This window comes from Geotrypetes seraphini, chromosome 7, assembly GCF_902459505.1.
Source record: "Geotrypetes seraphini chromosome 7, aGeoSer1.1, whole genome shotgun sequence".
In the NCBI taxonomy this organism is placed as follows: domain Eukaryota; kingdom Metazoa; phylum Chordata; class Amphibia; order Gymnophiona; family Dermophiidae; genus Geotrypetes; species Geotrypetes seraphini.
Window position 1 is genome coordinate 67,621,099 of NC_047090.1, and position 22,953 is coordinate 67,644,051.

General features: G+C 42.5%; 1 protein-coding gene across 1 annotated transcript in view; it reads left to right on the plus strand.

Annotated features, from left to right (window-relative positions):
• Positions 1-22,708, plus strand: part of ARHGAP11A (Rho GTPase activating protein 11A) — a 76,041-nt gene extending 53,333 nt beyond the window's left edge. The window contains exons 8-11 of the mRNA XM_033952398.1: positions 6,468-6,600; positions 9,211-9,316; positions 17,051-17,198; positions 20,887-22,708. Coding sequence (XP_033808289.1) covers positions 6,468-6,600; positions 9,211-9,316; positions 17,051-17,198; positions 20,887-22,421 — 1,922 coding nt within the window. The 3' untranslated portion in view covers positions 22,422-22,708. The remainder of the gene's footprint in view (positions 1-6,467; positions 6,601-9,210; positions 9,317-17,050; positions 17,199-20,886) is intronic.
• Positions 22,709-22,953: the final 245 nt, after the last annotated feature.

The window sequence follows — 22,953 nt, forward strand, 5'->3', positions numbered from 1 at the left end:
ACATGGTAGGTGCTCTAAGCCCTGATTTTTTGCACCTAATAGAACTTTTTAAAAAAATTGCAGTCCTTTGCTAATGTTCCTACCATGTTTCCCCGAAAATAAGACACTGTCATATTAATTTTGGGCCCAAAAAAGGCATTAGGTCTTATTTTCGGGGATGTTTTATATTTTTCTTGTACAGTGATCATCTCTCCCTTCCTCTCCTCCACCCCAATTCTTCCTATTTCCTTTCTCTCCCCCACATGTGCAGCATCTTTCCTCCCCTTTCACCCATCCCCTTGTGCAGTATTTTTTATCCCTCCCTCCCATCCCTTGTGCAGCAGTACCCTTGCAGCATTCTATCCCTTCCTCCCATCTCTTGCAGCTTCTATCCCTCTCTTCCCCCCGTGTAGCATCTTTCTGCCGCCGCCAACCTCCCCCATCTTTCCCTCCCATCCGAATCGCGAGACAGAAATAAATGTACCTTATAACAAACCAGCAGCGTTGGCAGCAACTAAACAGACTGCTTTGCGGTCTGGGCCATTCCTCTGCCACATTGCTGATGATGTCATCAGTGATGTGGCAGAGGAACGGCCCAGGCTGCGATGCTGCTGTTTTGTTATAAGGTACAATGCAGCGGGCGTGCCATAATAAAGAAATATGATCCAAGATCCTCCCCCAAAAAGCACATATTCGAGGACATGTGAAAAACATATGCCCCAAGGTGGCTCCCAGAAGATTACATTTAGGACAGCAAGCATCTAATTGTAGTGCTATTTGTAGTGCGTGCATGGAAGTCACATGCAACTCCATGGTCATCTTGTAATTGAGTTCCCAGAGAGCAACCGATAATTGCATCTGGGAAGCCAATTTAAGGCTACGACGTAAAAGATCAGCAGATATGGAAACCTCCAAATCCCGAGACCATTGCTGACTCAAACGTGTGTAATCAAAATTGAGGAGACGGTCCTCTAAAGATTTCAAATGAAATCGCAAAGAGATAAGGCTCTGCGCTTCCAAGCATAGTCCCTCATTGAGGAGTTCAAGGGATTCCTCCGTCAGGACTCCTGCGGGCAGGGAACGGAGATAATGTCGCAACTGCCAATAAGCTAAGTGATCCAGAGTGGGGAGATGAAACTCCGCCTGAAGATCAGCAAAAAGATGAAGAGTACCGTCCTCAAGCACCACCTGATGAAGATAGATTAGATCAGTGTTCTTCAACCTTTTGACACCTATGGACCGGCGGAAATAAAATAATTATTTTTTGGACCGGCAGTTGAAAAACACTGGGCTAAGTCGTGGGCCAGACCCCGCCCCCATAATAGTACTAATTGTAACACCATTTTTTACATTCATTTTTCATATATGCACACAATATAATTGTATTAACACATAATGGTTAACCACAAAATTAAAATGCACAAAGCACGCTGTATGCTTTAACATTCATTCCTACCAGAAAACAGATAATCCCATGCAAATGTAGGACCAAAAACTAAAAGTACTAATATTCACAAACAAACCCTAAGATGCAAGACTCTGCAAGCAGTATAACCCCAGAGGAAAAGAAACAAATGCATTTCTTCCTGAATAGACAAATCAATCACTAAATTAAAAAAAACAGAGAAATCAATCACTAAATAAAAAAAATAAAAGCATTTCCCCTACCGTTGTTGTCTCTCTTCCTCCATGTGCCTTGCCTTCTGGCCTACCCCCAGTGTTATCTTTGGGCCGGTCCACATGCAATCAACGCAGCGTCTTCGGGTTGGCTCCCTCTTCCTGAATGCTGCAGTGCACAAAGCTGTGGGCAAAGGTCTTCACGCTGGAAGCCTTCCTTCTGTCGTTGCGGTTCAGGCGCAGGACGCGGGTAGGAGCCTTGTCCCACAGTTTTGTGCACTAGCCCGAAGACACCACGTTGATAGCACCGTTGGCCGGTGGCTGAAGAATGCTGTCTTGGGGCTGATGGATATGCCGGCCCTGTGGACCGGCACTGGTCCATGGACCGGCAGTTGAAGAACACTGGATTAGATTGTTAGCTGACCAATTACGAAAGGAAGCTGAAGTCAATCCTGGGAGACGCAGGAATGCACAGAGCTGTCGCCAAGCTTTATGGATCAAAAGATAAAGAGGTAATGAGGGCGTAATGGGGCTTGTAGCAGACTACTGAAATTTAATGGACGTAGTAAGGAAGTTTCTGCCTCCGTGAATGAAAACTGTGAAACCAGTCGTTCAAATGGCGCATCTGACACACTGAGACATAAAGTTTCAAATTCAATAATCCCAATCCGTCCTTATCCCACGGCAGGGCCACAACCTGATACGCTAGACGGGGCCGCTTTCTATTCCACAAAAAAGTATTCAGCACACGCACAAAAATCTCATAGGTAGAAGCAGTAAAGGAAAGCGGCAACATCTGAAAAAGATACTACCAATATGGGAATAATAACATATTAAAGAGAGCAATTTTCCCCAGCAACAAAAGTGAGTATGCCCACCAGATCTGTAGTTTAGTTTCCATAAATTGCAGGCGAGTATGCACGTTTAGGGCATATAAATGGGACAGGTCTTTCGGAATCCAGATACCTAAATATTTGATAGCATCCTCCGCCCAAAAAATAGGGAAGGCCCTCGCCCAGGTTTGAGGCAAGTCATCTCCTAAAGCAGGGGTGTCAAAGTCCCTCCTCAAGGGCCGCAATCCAGTTGGGTTTTCAGGATTTCCCCATTGAATATGCATGAGATCTATTAGCCTACAATGAAAGCAGGGCATGCAAACAGATCTCATGCATATACTTTGGGGAAATCTTGAAAACTCGACTGGATTGCGGCCCTTGAGGAGGGACTTTGACACCCCTGCCCTAAAGGAAGAACGAGCAATTTATGACTGTTGAGCTGAAAGCCGGAATAGAAAGAAAATTCATCAATCATCCCCAACATAGCTTTCAACAAGAGTAACGGGTTCGTCAAGACCAGCAAAAGGTCATCCGTGAATGCCAATACTTTAACCACGCTCAGCTCCCCCACCCCCCACTCATATTCTGGAGTATGCAACAATGGTTCTAAGTATAAAACGAATAACAAGGAGGAAAGCGGGCAGCCCTGATGAGTATCCAAGGTAGAGCCTCGATCTGCAAAAGATTCAATCTTTCATACCTAAAATGAGCCTAATAATTTTAGATATGAAAAATTCTATGATACCTGCTGTACAGGTTGGTCACATAAAGAAAATTTTATAAATCTACAGTGGAACCTTAGTTTACAAGCATAATTCGTTCCAGAAGCATGCTCGTAAACCAAAATACTCATATAGCAAAGCGAATTTCCCCATAGGAAATAATGGAAACTTGCTTTGATACGATCCCACCCCCCTCCGAGGCCAGTGGCGCTGCTTCCCCCCTCCCCCCGCTCGCAAAGGCCCCCTCCCCTCGCGAACCGGCACCCCCCGCCCGAACAACTTGAACTTACCCCTCCCCCCCATCGGTCACCGGTACGCAGCCCACAGGACGTGCCGGTGCCGCTAGAAGATCTTCCTGCCTCTGCCGGGCCTTGAGCATGCATCTGCGCATGCTCAAGGCCCGGCAGAGGCAGGAAGATGTTCTAGTGGCACCGGCACGTCCTGTGGGTTGTGTACCGGTGCTAGACGGGGGGGGATTAAGTTCAAGTTGTTCGGGAGGGGGGTGCTGGTTCGAGCGGGGGGGGGGGTGCTCGCAAATTGAGTCAACACTCGGTTTGCGAGACAAGTTTTACGAGAATGTTTTGCTCATCTTGTAAAACACTCGCAAACCGAGGTTTGACTGTATATTCGTTTGCATTATCTATAGATAGAAAGTACTAACTTTTTGTATTCAAAGGCTTTATGAGTTTTAATGCATTTGAGAATATCTTCATAAAATTTATCTTTTCTGCATCCATAAATAGAGAGCATTGCCAGTTCAGGAAAGACTAAAAACATATTTTTTCCCCCAGTAGACTCAACTTTTCCCAGCCTCTTCATCTCAAGGACTGTCATCTTCGAACTAAATTGACAATATTAATCTCGCTTCTCACGATGTAACCCTTCTTGCTATAAGCTGCAATGATTCCCTGTTGAAAATTGTGGGATATAAGAAATTGTATTGTATTGTTTTAAAATAAGGAAAACAGAAGAACACAAGTAAACAAGAAAAGAGGGATACAAAAAACTAAAAATAAGCAAATACTATATCATATAGTGTAAAATTCTCAAGTCAAGCTTGTGCAATGGAGGTAAAAAAAATCCAAACAAAATTAAGATAAAAATGAAGAGGAAGAAACAACCCCCAGCAAAAAAAGAAATATAAAAAAATACATTCATGCTGAATACGCCTATCCTAAAATAGTAAAGAATAGACAACAATTATAACTTCTTTTTATCCAGAAGAAATTTTCTAAATGTGTACAATTTAGAAACACACTTATATCCTTGAAAAATTGATCATGCATTTGTGGGGAATCTTGAAATTAAAAAAGCTGTCCCTAAAGGAAAAAGTGATTTGCTATGCTACTGAGTAGCTTGAGCCACATTGGAAAAGATTTACAATTTCTAATCACAAAGAAAAGAACCTTTTCTGCTTAAAATCAGACATGAGAATTAACATTTTCTCTTGTCTCCATTTTTTTTTTTATATAGATCTTTATTCATTTTTGATTCTTACATCAAGTGAATTATACATAATAAAAATAATTTTCACATATCACTTGTATTTACAATCAAATATTCTTGTAATATAAAATAAATACCCTCCCTTTTTATCAATATTCCTCTTTCCATATGATATACATTCCCCATCCCAACCCCAAATATAGACTATCCATGTGCTAAGATAGCTGATCATTAGAGTAACTAGTCAATGGTCCCCATATTTTTTTTAAATTATGAAGATTCCCTTGTTGTAACGCTATCATCTTTTCCATCTTATATATGTGGCAAACTCTATGAGAGTCTTGTCTCCATTAAGAGTGAACCCAGAAGGGTAGCTCTGATGGCAATGATATCTTGAATTTCAAGAAAATTAGATCAAAAGAAATTGAAGAAATTGTCACATCTACTACCCTGCCACACACAGGTTTAGTGTGAATACAGACATTTTTAGAAAACAATATATTCATGAGATAACTATATTATCTAAACATAAGCATTGCCGCTGCTGGGTCAGACCATTGGTCCATCGTGCCCGCAGTCCGCTCACGCGGTGGCACTTGGGTCAAAGACCAGTGCCCTGATTGAGTCTAGCCTTACCTGCGTACATCCCGGTTCAGTAGGAATTGTCTAACCTTGTCTTGAATCCCTGGAGGGTGCTTTCCCCTATAACTGCTTCCGGAAGAGCGTTCCAAATTTCTACCACTCTCTGAGTGAAGAACTTCCTTACGTTTGTACGGAATCTGTCCCCTTTTGAGTGCCCTCTACTTTAGGCATAGACATAATCTCTTAAGGCATTTTTAAAAAAATTTTGGGAGCAAACAATCTTACCATAGTAAAATTAAGGAAATAGATTCTTAGATCAGATTCTTGATCCATATTCTGAAATGAAAGGGCAGTTCCATAAGAGGGCATACAGTTATGTGCCACTTGTGTGCATACAAGTAAAGAAAACTAGCAAACTAACTGAGCTCTGTTTTGTAAGGGTTGTGCATAAGTAGCATAGTGTGCAAAATGCAAGAGGAGCATTCACAAGGAAAGGGCATGGACAGGGCTGCCTGTTACACATGAAACTTATTTACACTTCTCCCTCTATTCGCGGTTTCAGCAATCACGGTTTAAAGCTTTCTGGCTACCCCCCCCCCTAATTACATCAGCTTGCATAGAGAAATCGCTGATTCCAAGCGTTTACAGAGAAAATCGCTGATTCCCAGCCAGTGCCTACCCCCTTTCTGCTCCCCCACCACCTAACCTCCCGCCGATGCCTCCCCTGTGCTCCCCCCCCCTCCCCCCCCACCGGTGCCTGACCACCAATTTGTGTCTTACTGGAACTGAATGTATTATACCCGTGGTCTCAAACACAAACCCTTTGCAGGGCCACATTTTGGATTTGTAGGTACTTGGAGGGCCTCAGAAAAAAGTAGTTAATGTCTTATTAAAGAAATGACAATTTTGCATGAGGTAAAACTCTTTATAGTTTATAAATCTTTCCTTTTGGCTAAGTCTTAGTAATAATATTGTAATTTATAGCTAACGAGACATATGGTCAAGAAACTTTTATTTTATTTTTGTGATTATGATAAACATACCAAGGTCCTCAAATTAGTACCTGGTGGTTCTCGAGTTTGAGACCACTGTATTATACTATACTTTCCCTGGATCGGTAGCATGGAATGTTGCTACTTTTTGGGTTTGTACCAGGTACTAGTGACCTGGATTGGCCATCGTGAGGACATGCTACTGAGCTAGATGGACCGTTAGTCTGACCCAGTAAATATTCTAAGTTCTTATGTACTATTTAATGTTTGACTGACTGTGATATTGTGTTTTATAGACCAGACTGAACGGAGTCCTTGCACATCTTTTGAGACCTTTCAGTACTCTCCTTACTCCAGTGGTATAAAATCCCTCTTTAACTCAGGAAGCCAAAGGCGAAGCAAAAGACTGGAAACCAAGAAAATACAAAGGTTAGTAAAATGCATTGCTTTCAAATGAGAGCTATTTTAGCAATAAATATATAAAATTCAATGTGAAAACCAAGACTATTGCCAGATAGAATAGCTGGTAAGGGATGATTACAAGTCATTGATGTGGCCAGCCCTGCTTAGGCCCACTTAAAATGGCTTTTGCCACTAAAGCATTCTCCTTAGTCTATATACACTGTAGCTTTCTGTAGCCTTCAACACATTTCTCTCATGAGCTTGTCTTCCCCAGCAATGGTCTCAGTATGTGTACTCTGTAAGTCAAGCAGGATAGGAAAGTTAAGATAAACATTTAATATCTTTAAGGTATAAATGCGTAAAAGGCAAATCTCTTTCAATTAAAAGGAATCTAAAATGAATTTCTGGAACAAGGGGTCATAGGACAAGATTAAAAAAAAACCCTAATACCAATCTCAGTATCAGTTATACAAGGAACAAAAATAATGTTAATTGTTTATAATCAAATCCACCAAAACATGAAAGGGAATTGGATTTAATGCATGCAATAATTAGAAATTCATGGCAAGTTACATTCAGGTATACTCAGGACTGGTGTTTGACATATAGGGACCTAGGGCAGAGACTGGGAGGAGGACCTCAAAGCCTACCTGCAGTCTATATACCTCCTTCAGCTTGAGACAAGCTTGGGGACCTCTATGACATGAGGGCAGTTTCCTTGTTTGCCACTCCCTATCATTGGCCTTGGGTACACTAGATATATTTACTGTCCCTGGAAGGCTTATACCTGAGGCAGTGCAGAGTTAAATGGCTTGTCCAAGATTACCAGTTGCAACAGTGAAATTTGAACTTGGCTTTCCTGTTTCTCAGCTTCAGTAGCAGTCAGAACAAAAACACAGGGATTTTCCCTTAGGTAAGTAAATTAAATGCACTTCACTACAATTCATAGTCTGAACTTTTCAGCAAATATTAAACACAACAAAAATTTATTTATTCAAAAATTTATATACTGCATAATAACTATGCAGTTTACAAAATTACATACATACATATTTAAGACATGATAAACATGTTTCAACAAGACAAAAACAGTCTTTAGTCTGGCCAGAGACAGCTGTACCAGACTGGCACCATCACTCAGTACTTTTCAAACATGATAAGTCAATTTCCCAAACTTCCAGCACTACTTTTAAATCCACAATCTCTGCAATATCACCACTGGAGAATTTTCCTTGGGTTTGCCTTTTTTACCAAAACCCAAGGCATGGGATCTATCCGCCTGAATGATCAGCTTAAATCAGATCCCTCCCAAAATATCCCAACTGGATTTAACTTTCTCTACAGTGCATTTTCAATTGCAGTGAACTTCACACAGCAGGCTTGGGATGCAGGAATTTCATAAAACAAGTCTACAAAAATAATCTTTCTTTCCTGTTAAAAAATAAGGCTTAACTTCTGGCCTTCCTTTATTGCCAAGCTATTTTCTTTAATAAACAGTTCTCCTCAAAACCTGTTTGCACATTACTTTCAAACCTTAATTGTACTCTTTTCTTTTTAAAATTGTATTTCCTCCTACTGTCCTTTTGCTTTCATGTAAGTTACGTCATATCATTAACAAGTATGTTAATTGTTCCCCATTTTAATTTTTTAATTGTTAAAACGCTTAGAATTTATGATTAGCGTTTCAGCAAATTTTAACAAACTTGAAACTTGACAGCATTTTTCCTTTCTGTCAGCCATTCACTTTAACTGGTTTCAAATCATGTCCATTTCCTCAAAGCCTGAAGTCACTGGATAATCATCACCTTGTCTACAGATACTAAGACTCCCCATCATTTCTACATCTTCTGGACAAACAGATGTGGTGTCCCCCAGAGCCACCCAAACTTGGGTTCTTACCTGGTCCTCATATTGAGAGGTCTGGACTCCTCAGACTTGCTGAGAGTTCTCCAATTCTGTGGCTGCCTCTGCTGCCAAGGGATCCCCCTTTTCTCTCCCTGCAGCTGAGTAATTAGACCTGAATGCAGGTGTGTTCCTAACCTTGAATGCCTCTGTGATCTTTTTTTTGTTGGGCTGGTTTAAATCGGTCTTTAGAGCTGGCAGAAGCTGCTCCAGCCCTGGTTTTAGGTTTGACCTAGCTGGTACTTTCTTTCCCTGCAGTACCCTAGGTTGTGCACAAGGACTTATGTGTGTTGAAACCTGTGCCAACTCACTTCTTTTTGCATCTGCCCCCTCATTCTACAGGTGTTCCCTTGAGCTCACAGGGTCTTCCCTGTGACAAGAGTGAGATGGTAAGTACTTCCGTAACACTTGTACTAGATACCAAGGTGCCTGTCCATATACTTCCTGATGTATAATTGTCAAGATTTTATACTCAATACAAAATATGACAGGCAACCATTGGAGAGATACGTTGAAAAGGGGAAGTTCTGGTGATCATCCTAGCAGCTATATTTTGTGCCACTTGTAGAACATGTACTTTGGATTTAGCAGTCTGCTTGCTGTGTGCTACTGAGAAATTGTGGATAATTTGAGGTACCTGGATAATTAAATTAATTTTCACAGGCAAAATGGAAACTCTGCCACTCCTCAAGAAAGGGCTAACATTTTTTTTTTCATGTCCTTTTTGCTTTCCAGAATAGAGTCGGGGAAGATGAGTTGTTTCTCTCCCAAACTTAGCCGGAAAGAGATGGTACGCAGATCGTTGCGTCTTAGGTTTAGCCTCAGCAAAAACAGTAGAGATGTAAGTTGAAGGGTAATGACTTCAGTATTATGCATGTAAAGTTAATGGCCTAAAATTCTGCATGAATGTGTGAGAATCAAGAAGATAGGAACCATGAATGCCTGGGGTGATTTTGTAAAGTTCAGAATCTATATAATAAAACCGTAGGCGACGCATGCGCAGTCTTATCGGCGTGCTTCCGTGATCCGTATGTCCGTGGCCGCCAAGACTGCAGCATGCCCCGCGCTTACTACGGCCCCACGCGAAGCTGACAAATTCCAACTACCCCCTCCTCTCCCGCAACAAACGCTAACGCTCATGCTCTCCTGCAGGAAAAATAAAAACTCACTGCTTGCTCTCCTCGACACGGCGCTTTACCCGGCAGACATTCAACAAAAAAGGTTGCCTACCCCTGCCGCTCTGGCAGCCTGCACGTCGCCGACTCCAACCCACCCCCTCCTCTCCCGCAACAACCACTACCGCTCATACTCTCCTGCAGGAAAAAAAAACTCACTGCTTGCTCACACATTCAAAACAAAATTGACTACGGCGCTGCAGAAGTCAGCTCTTTGCAACGGCCCCACACTCGCGGTCTCGCTGGGGTTTTTCGCGGTGGCGGCTCCTCTTGCGTCCAGCCCTGTGTACTTACTAGACTCCCCCCTTCCCGCAAAAAACGTTACCGCTCCTGTTCAAAGCGGCCTGCTGAGGTTCGCGGCCGGCTGTAACGAACCTCGCAGGCCGCTCTCCACATGGTAGCACGTTCCCTCTGACGTAATCGCGTCTGAGGGAACATGCTACCAAGTTGGAGAGCGGCCTGCGAGGTTCGTTACAGCCGTCCGCGAACCTCAGCAGGCCGCTTTGAACAGGAGGAACTGCCACCATGGGGATCGTGAGAAGAGCCGCCGAAAAAAAACCTTCAGCCACAGCAGGCCAGCACTCTGGAAAGGAAGTGGGAGGGGCCGAACGGAGCAGGGCAGCTCACGGTAAGAGAAGGGAATGGGGTGTGGGGGAAAATGCTTCTACTGCTTCAGCAGGGACCTGGAGGGGAAGGGAAATACCGCTGCTGCTTCTGCAAAGGAAAGTGGGGGAGGGGGGGGAAGAGAAGGGAATGGGGTGGTGGTGGTGGGGGGAAATGCTGCTACTACTACACAGGGATTTGGAGGGGAAGGGAAATATCACTGCTGCTTCTGCAAAGGAAAGTGGGGGGGGGGGGAGGGGAGAGACAGAAAAAAATACAGACAGACAAAGGAGGCTAGGGAAAAATTGCAGGAGGGAGAGAGACAGAAAGAAAGGAAGAAAGAGACAGGAGCAGGGAGAGAGACATAAATAAGACAGACAGCCAGTCATATATTCTAGGACCCCGTTAATGTAACGGGCTTAAACACTAGTTTAGTTATAAAGTTCCATATTTCCCCACATATAGGCTGCCCCCATGTATAGGCCGTAGAAAAGGGTGACCTATGTTTTAAAACCGGAAGATAAGGCGCCCCATGGTATTAACCGCGACTTATCTTACCTGCCGGTTGCCTCCTCGAACCTCCAGCGGTGCAGGGCAGTTGCGATCTCTTTGGCATCCAGCCTGGCCCCGCACCGCTTGCTGAATGGCTGCCGTCAGTTTCGTGGGACTTGCAAGAACTGACAGCAGCCATTCAGCAAGCGGTGTGGGACCAGGTTGGATGCCAAAGAGATCATAACTGCCCTGCCTGCTGGAGATTTGAGGAGGCAGCCGTCCAGTGAGGGTTTTTTTTTTTTTTAAATAAAGGTACCCTGGGAGGGGGGGATGATTTAAAAAGGTACCAGGGGTGGGTGGGATGATTTTAAATTTTTAGATAAGCCACCCCATTTAACTAAGCCGCTTCCAATAGATAGGTTTGTAAAACCCATGTATAGGCCGCAGCCTATATATGGGGGTAATACGGAACTGATAATTATATATAGTTTCTCTTACAATCCATAATCTGCATTCTAGTAACATATTTTAACTCAGCTCATCTCTCTAATGTTCTAATCCTATTTGGTATAAAAGTTACTAAAATAAAAGAAAAATAAAACAATGTAAAATTCCGTTATATTGTATATCCCAGGTGTTTCCTCCTAAGGCCAGTTTATTTTTATTACGTTTATGAACAACCATTTGGCTTTCTGAATTGTACAATAAAATAGCAGTTATAATTGCAGGATGAACAAAAATAAAGAACAAGGAGATGCATAATTGACACCTTGGGGTACTAGGCAATTAGACATGTGTATAATGTAATAAGGCCATCAATCCCATGCCATCAGGACCGCATATAGTCAGTCCCATGCCATCGGGACTATTTGAAGCAGAAAGGAAGACACCTGAGACTGCAGCTACCAGCGCAGGTCCACCTGAAGGAACACATAACTTCAAGATACTCTATCGACTGCATAGTCCTCCATCTTGCTCTTTGACAGGTTGACCATCTAAACTAAAGTGTGCAAAAACTCCATAACTCGATTTGTGGCCCAGATGCTGTCCTGTTGCCACAGCTATTATTATTGTCTCTGTGCTATGGCCCCACCAAAACTGCAATTTATGCAATTCACCTTGCTTGATCACAAAATCCTTTATTTAGCATAACACACATTTTTCTAAAAGTTTAAGAGGCTGCTGACAAATATGAGACTGGATAATAAATAGAGAAAACTGCACTATCTAAACACTCTTAATAGTGGATTTTCTAGCATCTCGCTTTACCCATCTGGAGAAATCTCAAGCAAACATATTCAGTATAATGACACACAGTGGTTAGCTCCTTATATATTTTGAAGACCCAATGGTAAGCAGTTACCTAAAGTACATATCACAATTTCAGCTAATCCAGAATACTGTAGGACTCAGGGCCAGATTCTTAAAAATTGGCATTAAATTCCAACGGGGCACTCTTGTAGCAATTTAAAAAACACAAGTCATTTTCAAAAAATCGGTGGACAGTAGCGAAGATTTGCTAAATTTGAATGTGCCCATCGCTGGTGATAGCGATGGGCACATGCGCAGAATAAAGGGAAAAAAAAAATTTGAGCTGCAAGTAATCCTCTTCTGCCATCAAGCTGGAGAAATACCCACTCCGGCAGTGGGAGAGATGCTCACTCCAGCAGCGGGAGAAATGCCCACTCGTTTCCATCGCCAACCGACACAGCCCCCCAGCATAAGAACATAAGAATTGCCATCTCCAGATCAGACCCTGGGTCCATCAAGTCCGGTGATCCGCACACGCGGAGGCCCCGCCAGGTGTGCCCTGGCATGGATTAAGTCCCCATGTCACTGTATGCTTCTCAAGGGAGATGTGCACCTAATATACCCTTACCCGTGTCACTCTATGCCACTCCTAAGGAGATGTGCATCTAGTTTTACCCTTAAACCCTAGAACGGTGGATTCTGCAATTACTTCCTCTGGGAGAGCATTCCAGGTGTCCACCACTCACTGTGTGAAACAGAACTTCCTGATATTCGTCCTGGACCTGTCCCCCCTCAGCTTCAGTCATAAGAACATAAGAAATGCCTGCACCGGATCAGACCTGGGGTCCATCTAGTCCGGCGATCCGCACACGCGGAGGCTCAGCCAGGCACACCCTGGCGAATACAATGGTCACTCGTATCCCTCAATGTCTTCTGCAAGAAGATGTGCGTCCAATTTTCCCTTAAATCCTAGAATGGTGGTTTCCTCCACCAGCTCTTTCGGGAGAGAGTTCCAGGCGTTCACTACTCGCTGTGTGAAGCAGAACTTTCTGACGTTTGTCCTGGCCGTGTCTCCTCTCAGCTTCAGGCCATGACCTCTGGTCCGAGACTGGGTTACATTTGCCAATGTGAATAACGCTGTTTCTTGCTCACCATCCTTTCCCCCTGCTGATGAGTGAGTTTGCTCCATTATGTCGATCCCTTTTAGCAATTTAAAAGTCTCTATCAGATCCCCTCTCAGTCTTCTCTTCTCAAGGGTGAATAGTCCCAGTTTTCTGAGGCTTTGTAGCTCAAGTTCTCCATACCTTTTACTAGCTTCGTCGCTCTCCTCTGCACCCTCTCCAGTAGTGTTATATCCTTCTTCAGGTATGGAGACCAGTCTGTGTCCTCTTGTCCATGTCACATTGGACATTGTGAATAGCTGCTTTCCCTGTTCTTATGTCGAATCCTTTCAGTATTTTGAAAGCCTCGATCAGGTCCCCCTCGCAGTCTCCTCTTCTCGAGGGAGAACAATCCCAGTCTCCTAAGTCGTTCCTCATAGTCCAGGTTCTCCATACCATTCACTAGCTTCGTTGCTCATCTCTGCACCCTCTCTAGCAGTTTTATATCCTTCTTTAGGTATGGGGACCAATGCTGGACGCAGTATTCCAGGTGCGGTCTGACCATGGCTCTGTAGAGCGGTACTATAACTTTCTCTGATCTACTCGTGATACCCTTCTTTATCACGCCTAGCATTCTATTTGCTCTCTTCGCTGCCGCTGCACATTGCGCCGACGGCTTCAGGGTCCTATCTATCAGTACACCCAGGTCCTTTTCCTGTTTGGTCTTTTCCAGAGTTACACCTGACATACTATACTGGTGACCTTTATTTTTTCTGCCCAGATGCATCACTTTGCATTTTTCCACATTAAACTTCATCTGCCATTTGTCTGCCTACTTCTCCAATTGATTTAAGTTGCTCTGGAGTTCTTCGCTGTCCTTCTGCGATCTGATCGCCCGGCATAGCTTTGTGTCGTCTGCGAACTTGATGATTTCACTGGATATTCCTTCTTCTAGGTCATTTATGAAAATATTAAATAAGATGGGTCCAAACACCGAGCCCTGGGGTACACCACTAGTCACTTTTTCCCATTCTGAGAACTTCCCATTTATACCCATTCTCTGTTTTCTGTTCTCCAGCCATTTGCCTATCCATCTTAGTACATCTGCCCCTATTCCATGGCCTTGTAGTTTCCTGAGAAGTCTTACATGTGGAACCTTGTCAAACGCTTTCTGAAAGTCCAAGTATACAATATCCACCGGTTCTCCACTATCAATTTGTCTGTTCACTGTCTCAAAAAATTGTAGTAGGTTCGTCAAACATGATTTCCCTTTCCTGAACCCATGTTGACTGGTTCTCATCAGGTCGTGTGTGTCTAGGTCGTGTGTGTCTAGGTCGTGTGTGGACTATGCTATCTTTGATCAGCGTCTCAACCATCTTTCCAGGGACAGACGTGAGACTCACAGGTCTGTAGTTGCCTGGCACTCCTCTTGATCCTTTCTTAAATATCGGCGTAACGTTCTCTATCTTCCAGTTGTCAGGTATCTATCCTGTTTTGATTGATAGGTTGGCAAGTTTTTGCAATAGTTCTCCGATTTAAAATTTCAGTTCTTTTAGGACTCTTGGATGAATTCCGTCCGATCCAGGAGATTTATCACTTTTAAGTTTGTCTATCTAGTGGTAAATCTGGTCTAAGTCCACATCTACTGTGGTGAAGCTGTCCTCTGCGACTCCCTTGAACACTTTCACTGCGTCTGGTATTGTTGCGGTGTGTTCCTTTGTAAAGACAGGCGCAATTTGTTTGTCCTCCTTGATGCACCCTTTTCCTCCCAGGTCGTCCAGTGGTCCCACCGCCTCCCATGCAGGTTTTTTCCCTTTTATGTATCTAAAAAAAGGGCTTAAATTTTTTGGCCTCTTGTGCTATTTTCTCCTCGTAGACCTTTTTGGCAACTCTCACCGCCTTGTGGCATTTTTTTCTGATCATCTCTATGTTTGTTCCAAGCTTCAGATGTTTTCGTGCGTTTCCATGTCTTAAAAGAGTCCTTCTTTTCATTTATGGCTTCCTTCACCTCTTTGGTAAGCCACGCCGGTTCGCTTTTGCCTTTGGTTTTCTTGACTTTGGACATCCGCAGAATGTAGAGGCTTTGTGCTTCCATGATAGTGTTTTTCAGTAGGGACCATGCCTGTTCCACCGTTGTGACTTTGCCCAATTTTTTCTTGATCCGCCTTTTTACCATGGCTCTCATGCTGTCGTATCTTCCCTTTTTAAAGTTTAATGTTGTGGTTGAGGTTTTGGTACCTTTCCCTTTTCGGGCATCATGTTTGAAGTTGATCATGTGATCGCTCGTCCCCAGCGGGACTGTGACTTCTATTTCCTTTGCTGGACCTGTAATGCCAGTTATGATCAAGTCCAAGGTGATCAATGCCAGTTATGATCAAGCGGGAGAGATGCCCTCTCTCTCCCACCACTAGCTGACACATAACTCTGGCAGTGGGAGAGATACCCATGCTCTCCCGCCGCTAACCGACACAACCCCCAATCCTCCTTGGTAGCGGGAGAGATGCCTACATTCTCCCACCGCCACCTGACACAACCCCCAACCATTCTCGGTAGTGGGGAGAGATGCCCATGCTCTCCTGCCTCCACACTACACACAACCCCTGCCCTTTCCCCCTTAACTTTCTTTAGATGGCTAGCAAGATGGATGCCTATTCTCTCTGGCCAGCTGGCACACCTCTTCAAAATAGGCCTTCCCCTTCCCAGTGCATCCTGAGGCTCTGATTGTCCCAGATTGGTTAAGGTCCCTCCTATGGGAGGGTCTTATGTATCTAGGCCAATCAGAGCCTTAGGTCCCTCCCCAGATGTATCAGTGAGGAGCCTAAGGCTCTGATTGGCCCGGACGCCTAAGGCCTCACCCATCGGAAAGGTCTTAAACAACCTGGGCCAATCAGAGTCTTAGGCCCCTCTGCACCAAGGAGAGGAAGGCCCATTTTGAAGAGGCAGGCCAGCTGGCCGGAGGAAGTAGGCATCCCTCTGGCCAACCATCTAAAGTAAGGTAAGGGGGAAAGGGCGGGGGTTTGCCGGAGGCAGTGGGGGGGGGAGGGGTGTGCCAGTTGATGGGAGAGAGTGGGCATCTCTCCCGCTGCCAGATGGTGTGTCAATTGGTGGTGGGAGAGAGTGGGCATATCTCCTGCTACCGGGAAGCTGTGTATGTTGGTGCAGGAGAGAGTGGACATCTCTCCCACTGCCAAGGGGGGCTATAATGCACATGCTTAAAAAGCGTGCTTTTACTACTCCCACTAAAAAAACAAAAATCTGTAATTTTTATTTTTTGTCATAAGCCACAGTCAAAATATGCACTTTTAACAGTGTTGGCATTTTACTGGCACCCCCGGACTAGACGCTGATTTTTTTTTCTAAAAGCCAATGCCGCTCTTAGAGAATGGCTTGGCGATGTTCCACTGGAGTGCTCGTTTGAATACTGAAAAGCCCATTTGCATGGCAGTGTTGGAGACTGCTAGAAAGCTCACAAAAGACCGCCATAAGCCATTTTGATAATCCCCTGCTAAAATGCTTGTAGGCTAAACTGGATGGAACCAGTTTAGCGATTGCATTAATTGCCGATTTTGATTTGAGAATCTAAGCCTTAGTCCTTAGCAGCCATGACAAATGCTTCCTGTTTCCCCTCTAAAGGCTTAAGCAATGATGCTAACTCTCTGTAGTAAGCCCTGCATTTCTAATTCTGGTTCAATAGAAGCCAATCTTCATAGCCTCTCAATGTTACCATCAGGTTCTTTTACAAAGTTGTACTGCCCATTCTATTCCAATGGGCGGCTCAGCGCAGATTTGTAAAAGCCCACCTATATTAGATAACTGGAGTAAAACTGTTAGCTCACACTTCATTTCTATAATTCTAGCTTAATTTGTATGTGCACACAATTACTTGATATAGAGGTTTTAAAATATGTACTATTTGTGTTTAATACTTCTGTTTTTTCTTTCCTTCTCTGACAGACTGTATTAAATAGACATATGTCTAACTCTGGATCTGAAAATATTGGCTGGCGACTTGCCAGCCAGTGGGAATCTGAAAAAGCAGCTGAACCCAAGAAGAATGAATCAACTTTCAGCCCTAGTCAGGATGAGAAATTCAAAAAAAGGGGTCAGTAGAAATGCACCTGAAGTAATCCTTATGATTTCTTGCCTATTGCATGAGTTGATCTTAACCTCTTTCAAACCTTACTAACCCATTTCTGGTATTAGACAATTTTGTACTCTTCTTGACCATAGATGTCTCTATCGGGGGCGCAAGGGATGGTAAGTACCACCCAAAAAAACACCTTAACACACCTTTTCCTCCCTAGTTGAAATGATCCAATTCAGTTTGAAAAAAGTACAGCTGGTGCTTGAAATTTCATATAGCCCAGAGAAGGGCCATTCGCACCAGACCCTAATGGTTTGTGGGAATGTGAAGGATTGCAGAAACAGACTGCTCAAAATGGCCTTCGATGTGCTATGTAAAGGTGGAGGAACACAGAGAAGGACCACTTGCATTGGTTCTCTAGATTGTAGAAAAGCAGGAGTCTTGCAAATGTATTTATTAATGTAGTAAAATTTAATATACTGTCTTTCAACATAAGGCAGGTTACAAAATAATAGTCGCATTCATTACAAAGATTCTGTTCAATATATTTGTGAGTGACAATGCAGAAAAGTTAGAAGGTAAATTTTGCCTTTTTGCTGATGATACCAAGGTTTGTAACAGAGTGGATACCCCATAGGGAATGGAAAACATGAAAAAGATCTGCAAAAGTTAGAATGGTCTAATGTTTGGCAATGGTACTGGGGGAAGGCAACCTAGAAAAGGACTTGGAGTTTTGGTGGATAAAACAATGAATACGGTGGCACAATGCGCAGCGGCCTCGAAGAAGGCGAACAGAATGTTGAGCATTATCAAAAAAGATATCACTACCAGAACTAAGGACATTATCCTGCCACTGTATCGGGCGATGGTGCGCCTGCATCTGGAGTACTGCGTCCAATACTGGTTTCCATACCTTAAGGCTATGGCGATGCTCGAGAGGGTCCAGAAAAGCACAACAAGGATGATAAAAGGCATGGAAAACCTTTCATATGCTGAAAGGCTAGAGAAGCTAGGGCTCTTTTCCCTGGAAAAGTGGAGACTTAGAGGGGACATGATAGAGACTTATAAGATCATGAAAGGCATAGAGAAGGTGGAGAGGGACAGATTCTTCAGACCAGCGGGGAAAACAAAAACAAGAGGGCATTCAGAAAAATTGAAAGGAGACAGATTCAGAACAAATGCTAAGAAGTTCTTCTTCACTCAGAGGGTGGTGGACACCTGGAATGCGCTTCCAGAGGAGGTGGTAGGACAGAGTACGATATTGGGTTTCAAAAAGGGATTGGATGATTTCCTGAAGGAGAAGGGGATTGAAGGGTATAGATAGAGGATTACTATATAGAATATTAAATGATTAGGGAATAAAAGGTTTAGGTAAAGGATCACTTAACAGGTCATGGACCTGGGGGGCCACCGCGGGAGCGGACTGCTGGGCCTGATGTACCCCTGGTCTGATCCGGCAGAGGCAATGCTTATGTTCTTATGTTAACTAAAACTCAATGCAAAGAGTGGGGAGTAGAAATCTGAGGGAGCCATGTATGCTAGGAGGTGAGAGGCTGATATGCACAGATGGGGGGAGGAACCTCAGGATGATAGTGTCTGAAGATCTGAAGGTGATGAAACAGTGTCAAGGGAGTAACTAGCCTGAAGGATGCGAGGCTGTATATAGAGAGTTGTAACCAGCAGAAGAAAGGATTGGTGTCTCTGTACACCAAATAAGTTATTGCCCAAAACATTAAAATCCTTTGATACAGGCCAAGATGGCAGCGCTAACCTGGCAGCGATGAGAACGCTCCTTACGCTGTATATTATACTACTTACAACGAAATGCCGCATACCAAATGAAAAGGTAGTGTGAGGGTGCCTACCTCCTCAACCCCCTCGGCTGCTTTTGTCCAGCGTACTTTGGAGCAATGCCTGCCAGGAGTTTGCTTTCCAACGGGCGAGTTAAGCCCCGCTGCGTTTCCGAGGGGAGAAGACTTGACTACGCTGGGACAGGAGATCTCCCTCTCGCCTGCACCGGTTGTCCCGCCTCTTTGTCCGGCCGACGTAGCTGGCCTGGAAGTAGAAGTGAGGGAAGCCGAAGATGCACAGGACCTTTCCATAGAGGAAGGATCTCGGCAGATGAGCTTCTGATGATGTGGACCAGCTTAGGGGGTTTTTCCCCCGCAACGGAGGACCCTCTATCAACTATTCTTAAGATGCTCCAGAAATTAGATGTGGCTACAATGAAAATGGCAGAGGAGGTAAAGGCTCTTGGAGCAAAGCTAGACACTATTACAAAAACTTTCGAACAAACAAATCTTGAAACCAGAAATTCTATTGAAAAATTTCAAACTGAGGTACAATCATTGCAAGAATATAAAGGTCTTGCAATAAAGGATAGTATATTGATACAACGTAAAATAGAAAATACTGAAAATTTTAAGACGTCTTAATGTTAGAATTTTGAACTTTCCTAAGACTCCTGGGATTTCTCCATATGATCTCTTCAAAAAATACTTGGTAGAGATATTGAAATATTATCCTGAGTTTATACCCCCTTTAAACAAAGTTTATTATCTACCTACTGTGATAAAAAAAATGCCCAAGAAGGAAGGGAAAAATACTCAACCTCAGCTTGATTTGAAAGATTTATCTGCGATACTAGAAGAATCTATCACTGAGTCAACTCCAAGGACAACATTATTGATCTCATTCATTTTTCAACAAGACCTGGATTCATTTATGAAGTTATACTTTAAATTTTCAAAAAATTTGTTTTATGGCAAAAGGAAATGGGCATATTTAGATGTGACTAAAATTACCCAGGAGAGAAGGAAACAGTTTTTGTCCCTGAGGCAAGAGGTTATATCTCTGGGAGCAACTTTTCTTCTAGCTTACCCTTGTAAGTGTATAGTGAAATATGTTCAAAATAAATATGTTCTTTTCCTGCCAGATCAGTTAAAATCTTTTCTGGACCTGAAAATGATAGTTTGATGGAGTAGACGCTAGTATAAAAATTTACGTTATGGCCTTTCTTGTTATCTATATTCTTTTTTATGTTAATGAAAGGTACTTCTCATTATTCTGGCTTTAACTGTGGTATTGGGGTCTAAGGAAGCTATTATAATTACTCTACTTATTAAAATCTCTGATTTGATGTTATATTTTAACTTTATTCAGCTGTATTTCTTTAACAAGAAGTTTATTTTCTTGTAATGTTTCTGAAAAATGACAAAAAATAAAAAAAAATCCTTTGATACAGTTGCAATTACAAAATGCACTATAGTACTGAAACAATTTTTTACTGTCTTTGAGGTAAAATTTTAATGGAGCTGGCATATGTTATGTTATCAGCTGATATTAAAACTGCTCTGACACTGAGAAGAGTCTTATCACTACATATTAAAGGAACATGACTCATGGTCATATGGTCTGTTTGAAAAAAAAAAAGTCCTTGATTTATTAATTCCTAAGTGAATGTCAAAGAACAATTATCTTGAATTAGTGAATATTAACTAGTAAAGAGATTGACATGGAAGAACACACCAAGAGTTCTTCTGTTTTGATTTGCAGTTTAGTAATTGTAACCCAAGGGTTTTTATCTTTATAGAAATGGCTTGTTACTGTTGGGTTATTCTAAGCTGCCATTGCTTCTAGCGTGACAATTCTGTGCTGTAAACCAATGGTTATATGACGAGAATAAAATATTTTGTTTTCCTTGCAGATGCACAAAACATAAGTAGACCACAGGAAAAACTTCTAACACCCGAAAGCACTCTTGCAGAGAATAATCAAATTTCCTGGAGTGGACCCAGTCCAGTGGAGCTACAAGAGTTTAATGATGAAGAAGGAACTTGGGGAGTGGGTTCTCCTCATGTAAGAAACCATTTTTTGGAATCTGTATTGGGAGATAGTAAACCCTTTACTGTCCCCTTGAACTTGAAATCTAGTACCATTGCAAATTATGAACAAGGCCAAGAAGAAGCCATTAATGGAGATGAGAATGTAACTGAAACAATGTTACTGAAAATCCAAAAGGCATTTTCTGACTCTGGCAGTAACCTACACACCTTAATTAGTGAAACTAAGCATTCAGCAGTGCCCCCTTCAGAAGAAAAATTGGCTGGAATGATATGCAAACAGGAATCGAAATTAGATGTTGCAGAAGCAAATGATTTCAGTAAGAAGCCTCTTCATAAATCATGTAGCATCAAAAATTCCACTATTAAAAAAACATCCAGCCTTGCAAAAGGAGATGAGTTTCGAGATAAATCTGAGTGTGAATATCATGTAGAAGATTTGCAGGAAGAAAAGGTTTCGGAGGATCTTCAGCCAAGTCAATTAGCATGTGTGAAGGATCAACAATCCTTTTTCATACATCTTTCTAAAGCTAAGATAAATAAGCCTGACTATCATAGGCAGATCAAAGTGGTTAAGCTGGAACCTTCCACCAATCATTTAGGTAATGATATGAGTAGTATTTTAAATCCTTTGACTTCAGAGAGAAGTGATGTCACAGCACAGCCTACCTGTGCTCTAGCAAATGTCTCCAAGGCTGAAAATGCACATGTCTTCAAGAAATGTTCCTTAGCACCAGTTTTTGTGACACATAAGCAGAAGATAATAGATTCTGCCAGTCATGTAAATGTTTCTAATCATATCCAGTGGTTCAATAAAATTTCCTTAAATGGGACCAGACCAACATCCTCTTCTGAGTTTCCAGGTTCACCTTTAAGAAGAATTAACTCACTTTCTGAAGTCAAGAGGCAAGTTGCAGGAAACATAGTGGTGAAACCTGATGGTAGCATACCTCTAGTGAAATCCGTGAGCTGTGATGGTATGCATTCATTTTGTATGGAAGCAACCTATTTAGATACTGTACCCTTACATCCCTGTTCCAAGGCTTTAACTAAACAAGAAGCCACATCTCATGAACACCTAAAGAAATCATGTGATCAGATCATAGATCCATTTGAGCACTTGGACTTAGTAAATGCCAAAGCTGACAAATCGAAAGCAAGTCTTCTCGTCCAATCAAAGTCTGCTTTAGGAGATGTAACAAATCATGACGTACCAAAAGCCACTGGGGAGAGCTTAGTGAGTCAGAAAAGCAGTCTCAACAGGATTCCTGTTGCTAACATAGAAAATAGTGTGTTGTGGAAGATTTCTGGAAAAGAAAAGTGCCGCTTTAAAGGCTCACCAAAGAATCCCATAGCAAAAGCTAGATTTCAACCAGCATCTAAGCCTTTGGAGTTATAAACTAATCCATATACTGAGTTATAAACTATAAACTAATCCACATACTGCTCAGTATTCCACATACTGAACAGTAGGATAAGGTCATTCCAACAAATACTTCTGTGCACTTTGGCAGTATTCACATTGCTTTTGTAATTAAACGTTTTGATTACTGATGCATAGTAATTTATATCAGGTGATGCATAAGCAGCAGTGTTGTCTTGTGGTATACTGTAGGCTGTATAGGCAAGTGTGCTTCATATTTGTGTTCTGATTTACAGCATTTATTAAAGATCAATTTCATCATCTTTTCTTTCTTTTGCTGTAAACCAGGCTTCATAGCCAAGAAGTTCAAATGTTAATATCACTGGACAACAAATTTTTCCAAACGTTTTGCTTCCTTAAAACAAACTGGTGAATATGAAGACCCCTTCAAAATAAACACAAATATAATTTCCCACTTACTATATCATGTAGGAATTTTTTGAGAAACATGATGGTATTTATAACATGTTTTAATACACAAAGCTTCTGATACGCTGTGATAGTTCAC